Raw genomic sequence first — 19,820 nt, 5'->3', positions numbered from 1 at the left:
CAACTTAGTAGTAACAAAGATCTTCTGCACAGCAGGTATGTTAGGTATGTTAGCTGAGGCCTGTGCATATGTGGCATATGCTCGGAATATATTTGGCAGCTATGTACTGCACTGCTCATCAGCTGCTGCTGGAAGGCAAAAACAGCATGCAGTGTGTATGGTAAGGTTTACTTACAAATCGCAGCCATAAGCAGGGTGTCCCACTGAAACATAGCCAAGATTAAAGAAATACACAAAACTGCTCTTCTGCAAGAACCACAATAAAGCTACTTTACTGGAAGCCGCCCCTTGTAAGTAGAATTTTTATCTTTCAATTTAGCAAATCAGAGAGTACTATAAAATGCTTTCTCTATCGCACTTCAAAGGAAGAACGATGAAAGTGTCAAAAAGGCTAAGGTTCATGAAAATGGGATGAATGCTGCCTTTGAGCTTGAGTCTTTGACAGTGCCTTTCACTAAGCCTTATGACTAGTCTCTCGAGGTGTGTAGCAAGCAGGAATAGATGGTCATTCAAGCTCCAATTAGATGTTATCCAGCTTGTGCTTTATTCCAAGCGTGAAAACACTCTCTACATAATACTGTTTTTAATTAAATTAATTAAATTGGTTCACAGGAAGGGAAAGGCGCAGTAACTGTCACACTTGCTCTGTGGACACCCGAACCGCGCCGTAAGGGAAGGGAGGAAGGTGGGAATGAAAGTGGAAAGAGAGAAAGAGGAGCCGTAGTGGAGGGCTACGGAGTAATTTCGACCACCTGGGGATCTTTAACGTGCGCTGACATCGCACAGCACACGACGCCTCTTCGTTTCGCCTCCATCGAAACGCAGCCGCCGCGGTCGGGTTCGAACCCGGGAACTCCGGCACAGTAGTCGGGCGTCTTACCACTGCACCACCCCGGCGGGGCATACTGTTTTTTTGCAACATTCATTACTGCATGTTAGGAATTTTCAGCTGTTTATAATATAAATGGCAGTTGGTTGACTCAAAAATGATTGGAGATACTCCCCCTCGAGGTACTGCTTCAATTCTTCCTGCTTGAGGTGGGGCACCCTGTACATGGCAGCTTCTAGCCTTCACCTTGGTGCAGACCTAGGATGCGAATTTTTTTAGCCTCATGCAGTGACAGCAATGCTTTAGCTTGCTGATTTGTAATACCATGAATGATGCCATTTAGAACAGGTCAAAAATAACTCCAGAACAAGATGTAGATCCAATCAATGTTACTAGACTTTGGTCCAATGAGTTGCCTGGCAAATTGTATTCTTGCATAAACATAACTGTGAACTGCAATCAGAACAGCGATTACTGCTGGAAGAAAATCATTTCCACATTTGCCTATTGCCATGGAAGTAGTACAATATTTGATACCAGCTAAAAACTCTGCAGTATTTGAGTCCTGTTCAGTTTTGGGTTTGGTACTAAACACCAAAAATTATTGCACAATGCTGATGTGCATTTAGAGCTCCCTAATCAACCAAGTCGAAAGCTGTGCTGACATGGCGAGTCTTCACAGACAGAACTGAACGATGGTGGTGGTGGTGGTGGTACAAACTTTATTCATTGAAGGCCAAAAAATTAAAAAAAAAGTAAAATTATGTTGCCGCCGTTCCGTGGGTGGCCTTCCGGCTGCTGGTCGTGGCCTCCAGGTCACGCCTGGCGGCGACTTCCGCTGCCCAGGTCGTAAGCCGCTGTTGAATATGCGGCTCCGAGCTGGCCAAAGCAGCCTCCCACAGCTGCGGGCTGTTTATTTGCCAGGAGACGGGGGGAAAGTGCGCCGGACAAGAGTAAAGAATATGAGCATAGTCTGCTCGGGGAGAGCTGCAAAGCGTGCATTGGGGCGAGAAGGCACCAGGGTGAATAAGGGCAAGGCGTGCAGGGGAGAGGAAAGTGTGGGCCTGTAAATGGCGCCACGTATTCTGTTCGATTTTAGATAGGGACTTGTGAGGGGGAGGGAGGGATAATCGGGAGTTGCGGTAGTGGAGGGTGATGTCATGGAAGGTGAGGAGGGAGTCACGCGTGTCCATCCCGGGGTGGAGGGGGCCAGCTCGGTCGGTCATTTCGCAAGCGATAGAATTTGCCGCCTCATTTCCAGGGTGCCCCGCGTGAGCCGGAACCCAAAATAGTTGGATAGATCGGGAAGGGGGGGAGGAGTGCTTAAGGATATTGAGCGCAGAGGAAGAGATTCTACCCTTTGCAAAGTTGCGGACTGCGGTCTTAGAGTCGCTAAATATGAAAATGGCTGGTGTGCTGGCAATGGCGAGGGCGATGGCTGCTTCCTCTGCGGCAGTGGAAGTGAGAGCATGGATAGTGGCGACGGAGAGGGGGGCTCGTGTATTAGAGACAGTGGCCAGGGCATAGGCGGGATGCGAGAGGTAGGGTGCCGCATCAACATACACGGCGTCAGACCGTGTACCGTACTGGCACCAGAGGGTGGAGGCGCGGGCAGATCGGCGAGCGGCATGATGCTCAGGGTGCATGTTCTTGGGAAGGGGCTTGACAGTGAGCATGGAGAAGAGGGAGCTGGGCAAGGGATGGGTGACAGAGATAGGGGAGACAGGGGTCAAGCGAAGGGAAGTAAGAAGGGCTCTACCAGGGGTGGTGCGAGATAAACGATCGAGTTGTGCCACGCGATGGGCATCCACAAGTTCTGAAAGAGTATTGTGGACGCCCATCGCCAGTAGACGAGAAGTGGGGGTGGAAGTGGGAAGCCCGAGAGCCGACTTATAAGTTTGGCGGATGAGACAGTTGACCTTGTCTTCCTCGGTACGAGACAGAAAGAGGTAGGGGAGGGAGTAGACGAGGCGGCTTAGCACAAAGGCCTGAACAAGACGACGGAGGTCGTGCTCGCGCATGCCGTAGTGTCGGTTAGCAACCCGTCGGATCAGCCGTACCGTCTGCTGGACGGTGGTAGTAAGGCGGGAAAGGACAGTAGTGTGTTTGCCATTGGATTGCAGAAAGAGACCGAGAATACGGATGCAAGAGACAGAAGGGATGGGATGTCCGTCGATAGTGACGTTAAGGTTAGGAGATGAGGTTGGAGCTATGCCTCGAGCCAGGAGGAGCAGGAGCTCCGACTTGGACGGGGAACAAGCTAGCCCGACCGTGCGAGCATAATCGGCGACCGTTTTAGCGCCTGCCTGGAGAGCGGCTTCCATCTCACCAAGATTGCCGGTAGTCACCCAGAGGGTGATATCATCAGCGTAGAAAGCATGGGAGAGGTTAGGAATGCTAGCTAGAGCACGTGCCATCGGAAAAAGGGTGATGTTGAAGAGAAGGGGAGAGAGAACAGAACCCTGGGGGGTACCTCGATTTCCAAGAGGGAAAGTAGGAGAGGAGAGGGCGCCGAATGAGATCTCAGCCGTGCGATGGGCAAGAAAAGCCTTGATGTAACTATGGATTCGGGAGCCCACGTTAAGGGTAGAAAGGGCGTCTAGGATGGCAGTATGGAAGACATTATCAAATGCTTTTGTCAAGTCCAGTGCCATGATCGCGCGAGTGCGCTTGGCGTGAAGAGGGTGAAGGACCTCTTCGGAGAGCTGGAGCATGACATCCTGTGTAGAGAGGGATGGGCGAAAGCCGAACATCGAATCGGGGAAGAGATGGTTGTCCTCGAGGAAGCTCTGTAAGCGGTCTAGAACGACGTGCTCAAAGAGCTTACCGAGACAAGAGGTGAGGGAAATAGGACGGAGATTTTGAATGTCTATGGGTTTGCCGGGCTTGGGGATGAAGGTCACCTTAGCGTGGGTCCACTCAGAAGGCAGGGTGCCTTCGTGCCAATGTTTGTTAAAGAGGTCCGTAATGGCCTCTAGGGATGATGTGTCCAGGTTACGGAGGGCCTTATTAGAAATTTGGTCTGCTCCTGGTGCGGAAGTGGTGCGGAGCTTATGTAGCGCCGCACAAACCTCCCCCAAAGTGATATCTGCGTCAAGCGCAGAATTAATGGTGCCGAAGTAAGAAGGGAGGGGGGACGGAGGGGAAGTGCAAAGATAGCGATCTCGGAGTGCAAGAAGGAAATCGGAATCGGATAGCGGTGAGGATTGCAGGAGGCGCGTCACATCCCTGCGTTGCGTGGCCTTGACATGCGACGGGTCAAGGAGGGCACGTAGGAGCGCCCACGTATCCCTCAGCCCGAGATTACCGGCCATGCGGTCGCATGTCTGGCCCGTAACTGAACTTCATGAGCAAGTGGCCACAGTGTTTTATTTTACCAGTTTTTGTTCAGAACTAACACACTGTAACCACAGATGGCTTGTTATCGAGTAAAACGGACTAGTTGTACTAAAATTTTCGCATGCACACATTGGGCATTGCATGTGAAAAAGTGGAGTGAAACGTATTAATTTGGAAAGCAAATATGGAGGCAGCAACTTTTTATTCGCTAATCGGAAGCTAGCAATGGGGCATTAGGTTATCAGATAGCATGCGAGATATGCATGTACAGTCTTTTTCATATGTAGAGGCCAGAGGGTCTGAGCCGTGTAGTAGCGCCGATTTGGCATTAGAGGACGTCCTTTCCACTTGAGAGGGTAGGACATAAAATCTTCTATGAAGAGATTCGGAAAACTTGAAATGCATTACAAGCCGCATGAAGTGGCTCAGAAGCAGAACCCTAGGCTCTACATTTTTGACGAAGACTACCTTACGATGTATGTCAGCAGTTTGTCGACCCATAAAAAGATTGCACGACGATCGACGTTTTAACATTCGGAAAACTTGAAATGCATTACAAGCCGCATGAAGTGGCTCAGAAGCAGAACCCTAGGCTCTACATTTTTGACAAAGACTACCTTACGATGTATGTAAGCAGTTTGTCGACCCATAAAAAGATTGCACGACGATCGACGTTTTAACCTATGCGTAGTTGCTTGCCTCCTTCAAACCAGAACTGAAGCTGCCATCGCATGCATAGCTAATGTTTTTAAGAATACGCACTTTCAGTACTTGCCACGCCAACGCCGATGATGCAACAGCAGCAGATTTGGGCGTACTTTTTTTTTTCAGCGCTGTCGGCTGCTATGAAAGTGACGGAACACTTGCATGCTATTTGATTTTCGCTGATGCTATAAAAAAGGTGATCTGAAGCCATCGCGTGCGTCTTCACCGCTTTAGCTGACACACTCGACGCGCATACGCGATAGCACTTGGACGCCGCTGCGCAATCTACGCATGGCACCAATGTTTCGCTAGCCTTGAGATCCATTTGTAATCAGTCACTTCTGAAAAGAGCGTACAAAATCGCGCGTGGGCACGGCGGCCAAAACAAAAGGTACACGATCGTTGTACACCCCCGAGCATTTATATTCACAGCGAGGAGCAGTGGACTTCAAATTCAGTTCGTTCGATCCATGTGGCCGTCCGCTAGAAGAGACGTAACGAATCCGCGGATGTCCCGGAACCACTCGGAGCGGCAGCGAACGAGTTCCTGGAACTTACACAAGAGGCGACTTCATTACTACCGGCTTGCGTTGCGCCACTGTTCGATCCAGCAAGAGATTTTGTCGACGTTGTCCTCCATGTCGTCCGGCGTGTTGCTGGGCAACTCGAACACTATGCCGTTGTCGTAAGCCTCACGTGCCTCGTCGAGAATCGTCTGGAAAATCTCGCACTGGACGTTTTCTTCGAGCTTTTTGCCAGTGTAGCCGCGAGCACGGAGTCTGTCGTAGAGGAGCGTGTTGTCTGTGCGCAGCACGAAGACGACGTCAAACCAACGCTTGGGGAAGAAGTCGCAGCCGTGATATTCAACAAGGTTGCCGCCAGCTTGCTGCGACAGCTTTTCGTCAAGTTCATCGACCACGCGATCTTCGTCGAGGACAGCGCAGTCGTACTTGTCGTCGTACCCGTCGAAGAGGTCGTTCTCTCTCGCTATCTCGCCAACGTTGAGCCAGTCTAACCCCGTGCGCTGTGCCACCTCGGACGCTAGTGTAGACTTCCCAGTGCCAGGCGTACCGGTGATGAGAATGTTAGGGAGGTAACGGCGAGCCATCGCTTCTCACGACACCAAGATGCTTATATCAAAGATTTAACACACACAGACGAGCTTAATACGCGCAACCACGTGCACTACTCCATCTTAGGGAAAAGAAGTGCGGAAATGCCGTAGCTGTTGTTGCCTGCTGCGTTCTGCCACTTGACGCCACGCGCCGTCCTCAATTCGCTTCCGCGTTGTTTCGAGGCGCTGCAATCGTCTTCCAGTTCGGCCGGAGGTGGCGCTACTGATGTCTTGCCTTGTTTTTCCGTCCTGAGATGGCGCCACCGCCGCATGCTCCTCTAACGCTCCTCTACGTGTCCTTTACTCGTCGTGCTCATCGGAGCATGCGCTGCCCCTGTAGTTTCGCGAGTCTGGACGTTGCCCGTTACCCTGCCGAATTTCGACATTCATCATGCCTTATCTGCCTGATATTCCTTCGTGTTACAGTTGCGCGGAAAAAAGATTAAACATATACGAAAGAAGAAACTCGTACTGCAGAGATGAACGTAGGGGAAGTCTGTAACTGTCTATCCTTGATCTACGTGATTTTATTTACGTTTTACGTAATTATTTTATGCATTGTCTGGAAAGTATGCTGGTCGAGTCACGAAAATTTTGAATTCAGCAGCACCAGAAAAACCAACGCTGATGCCATAGACGTCTGTTCCCACTTTTCTCTCTCTTTCTGTGTGTGCGTGCGTACGCGGAGGGGGGGGGGGGGGGGGGGTTGCTTTTATAACTTTCCCTTTTCGCAGTGCGTTGTTGATAGCACCGGCAAGCCATTTAACAACTAGGGAAGCGACAGTAACTGCATTGGGAGATTGCTAAAGCATATTTTGTAAAGTTTTTTTGTAATTTTTACTTTCTAATGTGTTTATTTCTGTTTTATTTTTAACTGCAAAGCGTTTAGGGTATCGATGAACGAGTCGGTGACATCCTAGTGGTCGTTTCAGATTTTCAAAAAGCGCGCCGTGCGCTACTTTTGTGGAGTGACTTTTCGAAATACTCCTAGATGGCGGCACCGTTGGAGGCCCGAGTCCGAAGGCCGTTTGGGGTCAACGTCGCCGCTCCAATCGCCTTTCTTTTTCTTTTGAGCTTTGCTGTCTGAGGCTATCTCAAGGGCTTGCACGCTCTCGCTGGCGCCTGCTCTTTCCTCCATCCGCCTGCCTTCGTGACGGCGTAGCTTGTTTTCAGCTCGAAGACGTCATCCTAATTGAACCAGTTCCAGGAGGGCGAGTGATAACCCGAGAACGCACAGTTTGCACAGTGCTCGAAGCACAGGCGTGTATTGCACGAGTCTTTTCCTGTCGCGGGGCAGGCAGCCGCGACGGGTGATTAGCGACCTGAATACCCGTGCCACACGTGCAGGAAAAATTATGTTGAAACGCGGAATTAAGTGAGTTTAAAATGAGTGCTGTCGTCGCCGTTACTTACGTCGAGCAGCAGCATTGAGCGCTTCAGCAGCAAGCAGCCTAGAGCAGCTTGCATTTGAGCGTGGCGTCGGACCTTTGGGGGATAGGGCGTGGTTTCATCTTGGCGTTGTCTGTACTACACCACGTTAATTGCTGACACCCTGTGTCAAGGGAAGCAATAACAACCCATGGTGAATTCTACGGTGCCTGCTCATCACATGATAGGCAATCTCAATAAAAAAGCCGCTGAGTGCGCTTTGGAGCTCTTTCATATATCGCTTGCAACCGATTGCCGGAACTTCTTTCCTTCTCTTCCTCTCACTGTTTCATTTGTATCGTGTCGCGTTCCGATGCAAGCTGGACGCCGACTCCTTATGCGATTAGGCAGCCTTCGCGAACCTGCCTGTCCGGAAGCGCATCTCGCTTCGCCAAGATATGATGCGTAAACACACGATGACTCGCTTCCTGATATGACGCAGTCAGATATTGCATGCCGCGCGCTTCGTGTTCTTCCGTGCTCACTCCCGCCCTTTGCGTCAATGGGGTTCGCGGTGTTGGATCTTCCATGCAGCTCGATTCCTGAGTAGTGACGTGGCCATTGTCCGTCCGGGGTTGCGCGAATACTGCAAAATATTTAACGACGACCAAATATTTAACTGGCCTGCGGCTCCTGAAAAACTGTTGCTGTGAATAATATGCGGCTCTCACGAATCAAATTGCTGTTGGTGGATACATCGATACTGTGTTTACGGTACTTGAACGGCCCGTGAATCAGTGAAAATGAAGGAATTTAATTCGAGGAAGGACAGCGGGACCGTGGCCACTGGAAAAGTAAGAGAGTGCACCAGTGTATGCGTACATCGATGTCCTATGTAGAGGACACTTATACATTCTTTAAAATACGCATTCGTATTTTTTTTTTTCCACGATACCGCGCCGTATTTTACAGCTTGCATCGCTTTCAATGTTAGTCTGTGTTTCTTTTCTTGTGCGTTTTCTTAATTCGATAGCATTATGAGTGCCATGAAGGCGAAAACTGTCCGGTGTCGGCGATCTATGTGAAGCATTGGGGTGAAAACAAAATACCGGCTATAATGAAACATCGGCCACAACGAAATACCAGCCATAATGAAACACCGGCTATAGAAACTCAGTTATGGCACTTCTGTGACGGTTTATAGGGAGCCAGCGACGTTATAAGCAGCGGTAGTGGCCATAATGACACTTTATTTACGTGTGCAGAACAATCGAACCATGGGAATCAAGGTAAAGAAGAATTATCACGCATTTCCATCGCATCAATCCACATTTTCCAGCCATTAAATTTTGCCGCGGTAACATTGGCATGTGCCACGGTGGTGAAAGCTGTCCGGCGGCATGGCCGTCTGTGTGCAGTCTTTCCTTTTTAACCATTCATGGCACGTGGTTGGCAGAGAGGGAAACCTCTCTCTTTTTAGGGAGAGGACGGAGAGTCCAGACTTTGCAAAAGTGAACAGAATTAGCTATTACGAATAGAAATGGAATAATTAAGAATGGAAGCAACATTGGAGCAGAATCGCAATTGGAATCTAATAATAGAATAGATTTGTGTGTGAAAAAGAATGGAATCTTAATAGACTTTCGAGTAAAAAATAGCTTTCGCATTTTTTCCGCAGCCACCCAATAGATGACCTCTATGTATTTTCTTTTTTTTTTCCTTGCTACCGTTGTTTCCAAATGCACTACCAATCACTCGCTACACGATGTTTCCCTTTTTGGAGCTTCTTTACCCACTACACCGATGATTGGCGGCAGCCACTTAGTTCCGGCGAACCCGACAAGTTTAGCGGTTTAATATTGAACTGGGACGTGAAACTGATATCAGTAAAGAAGTGGCGGCCAATTTTAGCATGTTTACGTCAAATGCGAATTAGGTGCGCGGTTTCGATCGGTTTCGAGTCGCGCATATACTCGAGCACATTGTTGTAATCAGCCTCCCAAAGACCTCCCTGCATACAAATGAAGCCCCCATTTAACCACGCTGTACAAACCTGGCTCTATGGCATAAGAGTAGCATGTCATACACGGGATTTAAAGAGTGGACTCGATTTCCATACCAAAATTCTGCTCCTCCTAGTTAGGAGCGCCTGCCAGTTCGGCAATGACGTGTTCTTGTGACGCCACACATATCTCCGACCATTCAGTGGTCATGTCACAACCTGCCAACTATCCTCTGCCATCGGCGACCGTCCGCGAGCGCGAAAAAATAAAAATAAAAAAGCGGAATGGTCGGTGGAATGCAACGCTCAGGAAATAGAGACCTCTAGCAGAGCGGGTTTATTTTCTGCTCCGCTGAGATTTGCCGCAGCCGACTGCAAGCGACGCGAGTAGAGAGTTGCAGCTCAGGTCTACAATGCCCGATTGAGCGTACTCGAATGAATGAATGAATGAATGAATGAATGAATGAATGAATGAATGAATGAATGAAAAACTTTATTTGGAAAAGGGAATTCTCCCGGCGTGGGTGGAGCCCTCTGTCCAGGGCCCCAGTGGCCTTTGCCGTCTTACGCGCTTTGTCGATCAGTTTGAGCTGGTCATCAGGTGTTGAGCAGGACAGCGCAGCCTCCCACTGCTCCGGTGTCGGTGTGGTGTTTATTGTCGCTACCTGTGTTTTTTGACACGCCCATGTAGCATGGTAGAATGTAGGGGGCTCCCCGCATAGTGGACATTTATTCTCATATGTTGTGGATGGATTTTGCTGAATAGACTCAGGTTGGGTATGTGTTAGTCTGTAGTCGAGTGGTGTGCTGTGTTGCCCCACTTATTGATGAACAGCGGAGTTGCGCTGGAACGAATGTGAATCACGCTTGAATTCTACGAAAACTGTTAAATAAGGACATTATTTGGATTTCTAGCGTATTGTGTTTTTTTTTAATCTAATATATAGTAAGTATGGCGTGTTAAAAAAAAAAATGGCTGAGGTTTAACCCTGAGGTTTAACCCCTGATTTGACGACACCTGGTAGTTATCTCGCCATAGTTGAGGTGCGCGCCGATCGGAGGGCGTCAACGCTTCGGCGCAGACGTCAGGCCAGATATGATCATCCAACCGATATGTTGTTGTTGTGACTGAAGGAAAAAGGAAAAGAAAATGCACGGGCCTGTCACTGGCTCTGTAGCTGAGCCACCTCCGCTGCCTCGTGCAGACAGAAGAGAAAGTAAAGTAGAATTTTGGCGTGCGACAGAACCCGCGACACAAGTGTCTCTGTCACGCGACGCAATGCACGACTGAGATGCTTGTCGCGCGACACAAATCGACACAAATATGTGTCGCGCGACATATTCACGACACAAATTCTGTCGCGTATTTTGATCGGGAAAGAAAAAGAAGAGGGAGAGAAAGACGCGCGTCGCAACAGCCGTCGTTCACTACTAATGCGGTAGCGGGGGCAATGAAGGCCTACAACAGATAAAAATATGGTGGCAGGCTAGCCCCCGCCGCTAGACCAGTCTCAGCCCCCTAGGGCCAGGAGCAGCGCTTGCCGAGAAGCAACAGTGAGGAGAAATCGTGATTGGCTGGAAGCAGAGATCGACGAAGAGCGAGAAGCTCGCGCAGAGAAGAAACACCTGTATGATCGTGTATATAGCCAAGCTTAACAGAGCTTACGCTCAGCTAAATGCCTTTCGCCGAACAACTCATCTTCGTGCATTGCTTAGACGCAAGGACCTTATCATCGTTCTCTGTTGAACTTTATTAGAACAGCCAACCTTTTTTCTTTCATTTAATACCCCTTTAAATTTATTTTACATATTCCCTTATGCCCTGAGGCAATAAACAACGTTAAAAAAAAAAGTGGGATAAGCCTCCACAATTCCTATTAGTGGTAGTATGAATATTACTATTCGCGGAATCTGTCATTAGCCATTCCTTTAGAAAGGGCGATGAACGCGGGAAAGTTTGAAGAAAGAACGTATAGTAACATCCACCGAATTCTCGAGAGTTATGTGAGATACTCGATACGTACAGTGGTTGGGGTGCTTGCAAAGAATGCGGGATGAAATGCCGGCCACGGTAGCCGCCTTTCGATGGAGGCGAAAAGCAGGGCACCCGCGTACTATGCGATGTCAGTGCACGTTAAATAACACCAGATTGTAAAAATGTACGGAGCCCTCCGCTACGTCATCCCTCATAGCATGAGTCGCTTCGGTACGTTAAACCTATCATCTAAACCAAACATATGGGCACATGTGAACATATATATCTCCGCGGGAAGTAAATGTTGACTTCCGGATGCCTGCTACGCCGATAAGCATCTGTGGAGATCGATAATGTGACGCTTAAAGCTTCACTTCCCACGAATTCGCCAAGAACACCACGTGACAGTTTAGGAGGCTTCGAGTTGCTTGGGAAAATTGATTAAAAAAAAAAAAAAAAAGTCCATGGCCTTGAGCGTGGTTTGCCCGGGTGAACCGCCATCTTCGCCAAAGGCGCTGGCTGCAGGGAATGAACTGGAATCTCCGTAATAAATTTCTGACCTTTAAGAGCTGGAAGCGGAAAGTCAGGCAAATGACTGCATTTGAGAAGAAATACGGAGGGTACACGCACTCACGCAGCTGGTTCAACACGTGAATATCTGCTTTGGCAAAAAAAAAAAAAAAAAAAAAAGAAAAAGAAAAAAATCGTCTATATATTTGATGGGATATATACCGAGTGCCGATGCTATTTTCGGGGGCGTTCACACTCCATTGCTGAAACTTTATTGCTCAACGTGATATGCAATACCTAGTCGTGAGGTGTTTTTTTCTAGACGCGCGCACAGTATTGTATGCTCTCGCACATACCCGCTTAAGTCTCACGTACTGCTAGTACACTGAGCCCGCATCTTATACATAATGCACAGAGCAATTCGGCGCACAGACTACCGGTTTTTTTTGTTGTTGTTTTGTTTTTATAACATCCAGAATTAAAAAAAAAAGCAGAGTAACTGACTTTAGATTAGTTTTAGCCCCATGGCTAAAATTAATCTGCGGCGGACACCAGGCGAGACGCAGAAGGCTTCAATTAGTTCGCTAATTACCTAAAGGCATTAATTAACATTTTCATTTTCATTGTATAGGATGTTATGTATCTGCAGTTTGTATAGCCGCGAAAAAAAAAAATTTAAAAGAAGTTGTAGCGGCCGGCGTATACAAGGCCCACAGATGTGACCCTGGTAGGCGGTTTCACTCGATAACACAGCGCTAGCAGCGAGTCCGACGTAGTCCGACGTAGATCGTTCGGCCAATGCGCGCTTTGAGGCCGGACTTTGAGCGCAATGACTGCGCGCATTGGGTATCCACGCGGCGACCATCAGCGAGGCAGCAGTGGAAACGGAATCCACAACGAACCACCGTGCGCTCGTGCCGCTCTTGGGTGATGCTATCAGTGTGACGAAATCAATGGGGTGGAGCGATTACGTCACAGGCGCTGTGCTAGCGTGTGAAACTGCCTTCCAGGGTGACATTTGAGGGCCAATTATAAGCGCGCTATAATTTTTTTTTAAGAAAATCTTTTTTTGCACGGCTATGCTATTTAGAGGCTGAGCTCCAATTGTGCAAAAATAACGCACCCTCTAGATGAAAATTAGATAATTTAATGAACATATTCAATTAATTAGCGAACTAATCGAAGCGGTTTTTCTCTTACCCGGAGTCCGCCGTAGCCCTCAATATACCCCGAGGGCTAAAATAAATCTAAAGCCAATTATCTGTCTCAAAATTTTAGATATTAAAAAAAAAAGAAAAAAGAAAACTCCGGATATAGTAAAGAATGATGTAGAAATTGATGCTTTTTCGTATTGGCCGCATCTTATGTTTTCTCTCTCTCTCTCTCTCTCTGGGTGTGGACAGCTAGGCGCCTGTGTGCTACGCGATGTCAGTGCACGCTAAAGAACCCCAGATGGCTGAAATTTGCGGAGCCCTGCACTACGGCGTCTCTCAAACTCGAGATGCTTTTAGCTCCCACACTGGGAGAATGCAAGCGAACCTCGTCCGACCCTGAAGCAGGACACGAGGGCGAACTTATCCGAAACGTCCCGAAACTCTCCGTCCGAATGTTGTCCAGCAGAAACACATTAGCCCCAAGCGCGCGATTCGAGCGGGCGCGTATCCAAACCGACCAGCTAACAAACTGGCGGCCCCCTTTACTGTGCTTTGGATGTCGTCTACATCGGCCTTCATCCGTTTAAAATGGAATTCTTTTCCTTCTCTTCGTTTTGGGAAAAGAAGCAATAACCGTCTCAATTCTCGGTGCAAGTTTCAAGCGTGCCATGGGCGATTGCATGAAGTATGGAGTATGCACTGTTATCGCATATCTCACAGGTGTCTTCCATCCGTTCGTTCGGCGTCGTGAATGTTTGTACGAGGCTAGGTATCAAGAGGAAAATGAAAATTGAGCCACCACCTAAATTTAAGCCTTCTTTTATTGTGCTACATTTTAAGCACGCACCTTCTGTTCTCGACGACGAGATGACTGTGCATTTCTTCTTAGTTGTTGGCAGTGCAATGCGCAATAAACGCGGTTTACTCGGTGTTGTTAAACAAACAAACAAACAAACAAACAAACAAACAAAAAAGCTTCTGCCTAATCTGATTTATCCGTGGCAGCCATGGGGCGAAGAAAGAACCAACTGTATTCTTGGTGCGTAATGTGGATAACAAACTTCTGGGGTGTGCAAGCAGTCGCGATAGGGAAGGGCTGAATATTATTAGAAAGTAACCGGAAAAGACCACAGGGCGGTTGCTCAAGCACTCCACTTTCAGTGCGTCCGATTACTCATTGGGCGATAGCTCACTAGCTTCGCAACCGTTTTGTTAAGTGACTCAGTAAGTTGACCTCCCGTGAGGCATGTTTTACTCCGCGGCGAGCTTCAGGCACAGAAAGGGGCCGTTCTGGAGGAATCTCGCCGTAATGACCACAGTTGACTCGTCATTTCACGCCCGGTGAGGAGGCAGCTGGTTCGGACCTCTGTGGTCGCCCGTAGCTACAGGGGAAGTGAAAGCTGCCTGCGCGCGGTCCTTGCCCTTTCGGTCGCTGTTGTCGTCACGGTGCGGCCCACCGGCAGCGGTGGGCGGGCGTCGAACCCCGGCCCGCTCAGCTGCCCGTCCGTCCCGTTAGAGGAGAGAGCCAGGCCGTCCCGTTTCGGGGAGGAATGTCCCCCACTCTGGTGGCCGGCTGTGCCAGTGACCTCCCCGGCCGGGAGGAGAGTTCGTGACCTTGCCGCTTTCCCCGCTTTCCATTCTAACGGGCCGCCCCGGCTTTTTGAGAGCATCGGCAGAGGCCGCTCAACTTGTGTGCTTTCGCTGGCGGCGGTTGATCCGCTACTCTGCTTCCTTTCCTCCGTCGATCTGTTTGCCCGCTCTTCCGTCGCGCGCTGATTGACTCTTTTGAGGGTCGGCGGCACGCTCCCGACACGCGTCGGCCGTCGCGCATCTGTCTCTAATTGTTGGCCGTCTCCAGGTGCCGGACCCGAGCGTCCGGCGGTCGTCGGCCTCCGATTGTCGGCCAGATTGTCTCGGCGCATTGCATTTGCTGGCGACGAAGGGTCGCTCGTCGCCAGCGCTCGGTCGTCGCTCTGGACGCTTTTCCGGGCCATGAGGAAGGCCAGTCGCAGCTCCCGAAAGAGCGGAAACTGAATGGGCAGTCGGCGGAACCAGTATACGAAGCACAGCCATTAATGCGATGGCGTAGAAGACCTCATCGGAGAGAGAAAGAGAGAGAAAAAAGTCAGCAGTGGTTTAGCTTGACTTAGCACGGATGAAAGAGTATTATTTAGGGCTTGTTTAGCTAAGTCTTACTTTGTTTAGCTTTTCTTTGCGACGTCGTGACATATTTAGTTCATTATTTAATGGGTGCTTTAGGCTTTTATTAGAATGGAGGAGGCTTATAATTAACATATTTAGTGCTAATTTGCTACACGTGATTTATTGGTTGATTGATTGATTTGCTGGTTTGTAGAGTTTGGCGTCCGAAAGCGACTCAGGCTGTGAGAGATGCCGTAGTGGAGGGCTCCGGACATTTTGTCCACTTGGGGACATGGGTGCCTTGCTTTTCGCCTTCGTCGAAAAGCTGCCGCCGCTGCCGAGATTTCATTTTGCATTCTTGTGTACAGCAGTCGAGCTCCCTAACATCTGCGCCACCGCGGCGCGGTGTCGGTTGAGGTGAAGGTGACAACAGCATCCGAAGCATAGCATGTGAAATACCGCTAGCTTAGCACGTGGATAAACCGGCTGCTGAGATGTCGCGGTGCTCTAGCGTTGCGGAAGAAGCTGTTCTCTTTACCTCGGCTTGGGTTCGAACCTGTTGGCTGCGAGTTGTTCCTTTCGAGCGGTTGCTCGAAGGAGGCCTCATAGCCACCCCTGCGAAATTCATGAGTGCGGGAAGTAATCCTTGTGCATTGTAAGCTCGGCGGCGCCTTATACGCTGGTTAGTCTGCTGTGAGTGTGATGTCAAGAGTCCACGTGACATAGGCGCGGTGTCGAGCTGGGAGGTATAGCCGATAATCGCGCTTGGTCGTGTGCGGGCTTGTCTGAATATCAGGCAACCAGCTAGGTGCTCGGTGGTATACAGACGCACGTGTGCGCCCCATAACGCAACTCTGATGAACGCCGAAAATGCATTGTAAACTGCATAAAAAAAGGGTTAAGATCGTATGGTTAAAGTCCCAAACCTACTCAGGAAAGGGGGAACGACGTAGTGGAGTGCTGCAGATAACTTCGACCACCTGGGTTACGTTCTTTAACGTGCACTGGCATCGCACAGTATACACGGGCGATTCCAGCTCCATCCAAACACGGCTGCCGCAGTCGGGTCAGAACCCGCGCGCCTCATTCTGTGTGCTATCCTCTTTTGTTGTACATTTAGTTGTTTGTTATATCTATCGAGGTATGTTAGTTCGACTTGTTTAACGAGGGGCCTTCGGGGTCGTGTGCTTAAAACAGTTATATAAGAGACTTAAGCTTCGCCTTTAAGGGTATGACACGATAGCGTAGGCTGCCAGCCCACGTATAAAGCCCCGCTTATACCAACCCGCATGAACCGCCGGAGGACGCGGCCGCCTACGCCTGATCTTCGGTGAGCGGGGTTTTAATTAACGCTATCGCGTTTATAAATGGTGAGACCATATGCAGTGGTAAAGTGTTATGTAGCACGGGTTTGAAATTAGGGGGTAGAGGGGATGGCGTGAATGGTAGAGGAGAAGAGGTAGCCATTTTTAGTTTTTGTTTCGGTCGATGATGGTGTCGCGTAGGACTAGCAACGTTTATAACTCCAACACTCATGAGAAAGATTGCGAATAATATACTTTACGTTACACAAGTACAGAGGTATTATTTATGAGCAGAAAAAAAAAACAACTAAAGAACAAGGACTAGATAAAATGTGTGGAGAAACTACGCGGCGCAGTTCAGGATACTTGCTATAAGCCTCATAAAAAAAAAAAAAAATGCTTTCTGTTGAACCTCGTGTAATGCAGACGTGAAAAACGGTAAAAAAAAAAAAAAAAAAAAAGCGCACCTTTGCACTGCTGTATGTAACAGGTCAACACAATGATTGAGTACATACCAGGAATTCGAATCCATGCTCAACACAGTGCACACACACTGAAGGCATATATCAGAGTTTTGATATCAGCCGCGGCGATTTGTATGACCGTGACACATCTAGGTATGAATTTACAGCTGCCGCACGCAAGAATGGCTGGAATATGTGCCAGCACACAACCGTTAACTCAGCAACTAAGGTAGTAAATTGCTGTAACATCGCACCACTTTAGCGACAAAATACGTAGGAAAAAAATAATAATAATAAAAAAAAACGCGTCGGGCATTTTCACTGGCAGCTCGATCAAGCGTCTGGCAGTGCGGGGCCTTCAATGGTGATTCTCAGCTAATTAATGCATGGTTACAGAACAGAGCCTACAGAACAGAGAAGCAAGATTCGCTTCGACTGCAAAATCTGGTTGAGGGTCGAAAAAGAGCCTGTAGCGATTCCCCCAGGTTTTGTTTAAAAAAAAAAATGTAACGAATTGAGAGAGTGCCTTCAGAAAAACGGGAGAGGGGTTGGGGGGGGGGGGGGGGGGGGGGGGGGGGATTTCGGCCTCCAGGTGTGTGTGTGTTGGGAAATCACTGGCAAAGAGGACCCTGGACCGATCACGGGACCATGAGCGCAGTCGCTTCGTATCCTGAAGGCGGGGCTTATAAATGTCCCGCGAGTTCTTTGCTTTTTTTTTTTTCTTTTTTTTTTTTTTTTTCTTACGTGGCAGTTTCACTACGTCAGATAGCTCGAGCCTTCAGCGTCAGTGTCGATGGGTGCCTGAAAGAGCGCCACTCCATTCATGTGGTAGGGTGACATTAGAATCAGCCTGCCATTACATTTGAATTCGCGTTACCGGGATATGCCACGCAGGGACATTCATACGGCATAGTTGAAGCGGTGCTTTATATGTGGGCTGGTAGCCTACGCTACCGCTATCGCAAAAGCAACGAATTGAGAGGGTCACACTTAAAAGGAGTGCTTGAGTCTGGGCTAGTTGGAGCATCTCATAAATGCTGCGCTGCTTAGTTGTACGCGGACAAAGGAACTGGACGAACGCTGAGGTTAAGCGCAACTCAGCTTAACCTCAGCGTTTGTCCAGTATCCTTTGTCCGTGGACAACTAAGCAGCGCAGCATTTATGAGAACACACTTTAAAGCGCGGGGCCTAACTGTGAACCATAATTTTGTAGTGAAAGGTACACTACGCTATATCTTGAGCATTTCGTCGGTGCCTGAAAGAGCGTCCCGTTGCCTAGCAACCGGTTTCGCCGCTGTTGCTGTGGGACAACGACAAGAAGAAGAAGAAGACAAAGAAACCGCTGGTGATAACTCCGTAGTTGGCGCACCCTGGTAGAGACCCTGGTAGTTGCCACCCTGGCTTGACCGTGTGTTTAGTCAGGTTTGGGCACGCCATGCAAAAGAATCTTCCGCTTCTATCGATGTTTAACCACAGTTAAACCACAGCTAATTTATTTTTTCATGCTTACTTCGTGTGTGTCCTTTTGGAACTCGAAAGCTTTCGAAGCTTAATTGAGCGGACGATGGGTTTGATGGGGTGCATGCGATGTCTGTTCCTTCTTTTTCTTGTTTCTTCAGAGATGGGTTTTTCTTTTTTTTTTTTTTTTGCAAGGTCCACGTTTCAAAAAGATCAGTCTTCAGAAATACTTGCGCTGTTTGGATTTACGAAGACAGGGTTAAAAGACTACACGAAGGTATATCCATTTTTATCATTCTTTTCGTCCTCTCGAACTGAGAAAAACAAAAAAACAAAAAAAGAAAAGGAGAGGAGAGGGCGTATTTTTCAAGACATGCGCCAACCAGCCGAATCTCGTATCAAAGTATACTAGTTATATGATTAGGAACGCTTCGACCCCACCAGCAGTAAATGCTAGCTCATGAACTCATTTCGTCGGCGTATAGTGCGGCAGGCGACTGACTCCACTGATCCGGCAGTGGGTTTGCTGACAGCCGAATTCGACGCGATCTTAATGCACGTGTCGCCCTGTGATTTTAATGATAACTGTTGGAAATCAGGCACGCGTCCAACAGATCGCCAGCGCGGTAGATTCCACCGTCGAAAGCGAGATAAAGGCGCAAATAATTATGGGAATTCCAGAACCGCCCGGGGGGCGGCAAGCCGTCGCCAGCGAAACTTCCCTTTCTAATCTGCGTTCATGCATGGTGGGGATGCAAAGTTTGTCGGAAGCCTTCGTCATAGCACCTCATCGCCTGGTATTTTTTGTCTTTTTTTTTTCTTCTTCTTTCCCTGAGCAACGCAGTATTTGATTCACAGCGGCATTTATGTGCGCTTGTCTTCTGGTCACAGCTGTTCTATCGAGCCTGAGCGTCATGACGAGTCGCACAATGCGCGGAACATGCTTATCAGATTCTGAGGGCGGGGACACAGATAGGATGTAGCAGCTTCCTGATGGTATGATAGGAAGAGTTGTACCAGGTGAACGATAAACAAAGACACGTGTGTATACCGTATTATGCACACGGACATAAGTGGACCAATACAAATAACTCAAATGCGTGTTCCCTCCCCCCCCCCCCCCCCCCTTTTTTTTTCTTATATGTTAGCGAACGGCGTGAAAAAAAAAAAAAAAAAAAAACGTAAAGGTAAGACTCCGGCTTCCGCGAGTAGCTTTGCTGTGCCGCAACGGCGAAGCCATGAACACCAGCGTGGTATGGGCGATGAGATTGACTTTGTGGAAAGTGTGCGGGAACGGGCTTAATTTGATTTGAATTTTTAGCGCCTATTAGGCACGCAGAGCTGCAGTGTCATGTGGAGACAGTCGTAACGGCCCGATTTATGCTTCCGCGGCTGGCTTATATGCACAGTCCAAATCTGGTTGTGGTCCGTCAGAAAAGAATGCGTTTCACATATG

The 19,820-nt window shown here is 48.7% G+C and overlaps 2 protein-coding genes across 6 annotated transcripts in view; one reads left to right on the top strand and one right to left on the bottom strand.

The window, feature by feature from the left end:
• Positions 1-19,820, top strand: part of Eip74EF (Ecdysone-induced protein E74) — a 248,097-nt gene that overhangs the window by 125,680 nt on the left and 102,597 nt on the right. The gene's annotated exons all lie outside the window — the stretch shown is intronic.
• Ak6 (adenylate kinase isoenzyme 6) lies at positions 4,352-6,140 on the bottom strand. The gene has a single exon (XM_084601386.1). The coding sequence runs from the start codon at positions 5,979-5,981 to the stop codon at positions 5,451-5,453; it is 531 nt and encodes a 176-aa protein (XP_084457512.1). The 5' UTR covers positions 5,982-6,140; the 3' UTR covers positions 4,352-5,450.

Source organism: Amblyomma maculatum, chromosome 4 (genome assembly GCF_055883805.1).
Source record: "Amblyomma maculatum isolate TAMU_Amacu chromosome 4, ASM5588380v1, whole genome shotgun sequence".
In the NCBI taxonomy this organism is placed as follows: domain Eukaryota; kingdom Metazoa; phylum Arthropoda; class Arachnida; order Ixodida; family Ixodidae; genus Amblyomma; species Amblyomma maculatum.
Note: the sequence above shows the minus strand (reverse complement) of the source record. Positions and strands in the feature narration are given on the sequence as shown.

Bases quoted from the DNA above. Each gene is read 5' to 3' on its own strand.
- Ak6 (XM_084601386.1), bottom strand. From the start codon at position 5,981: ATGGCTCGCCGTTACCTCCCTAACATTCTCATCACCGGTACGCCTGGC.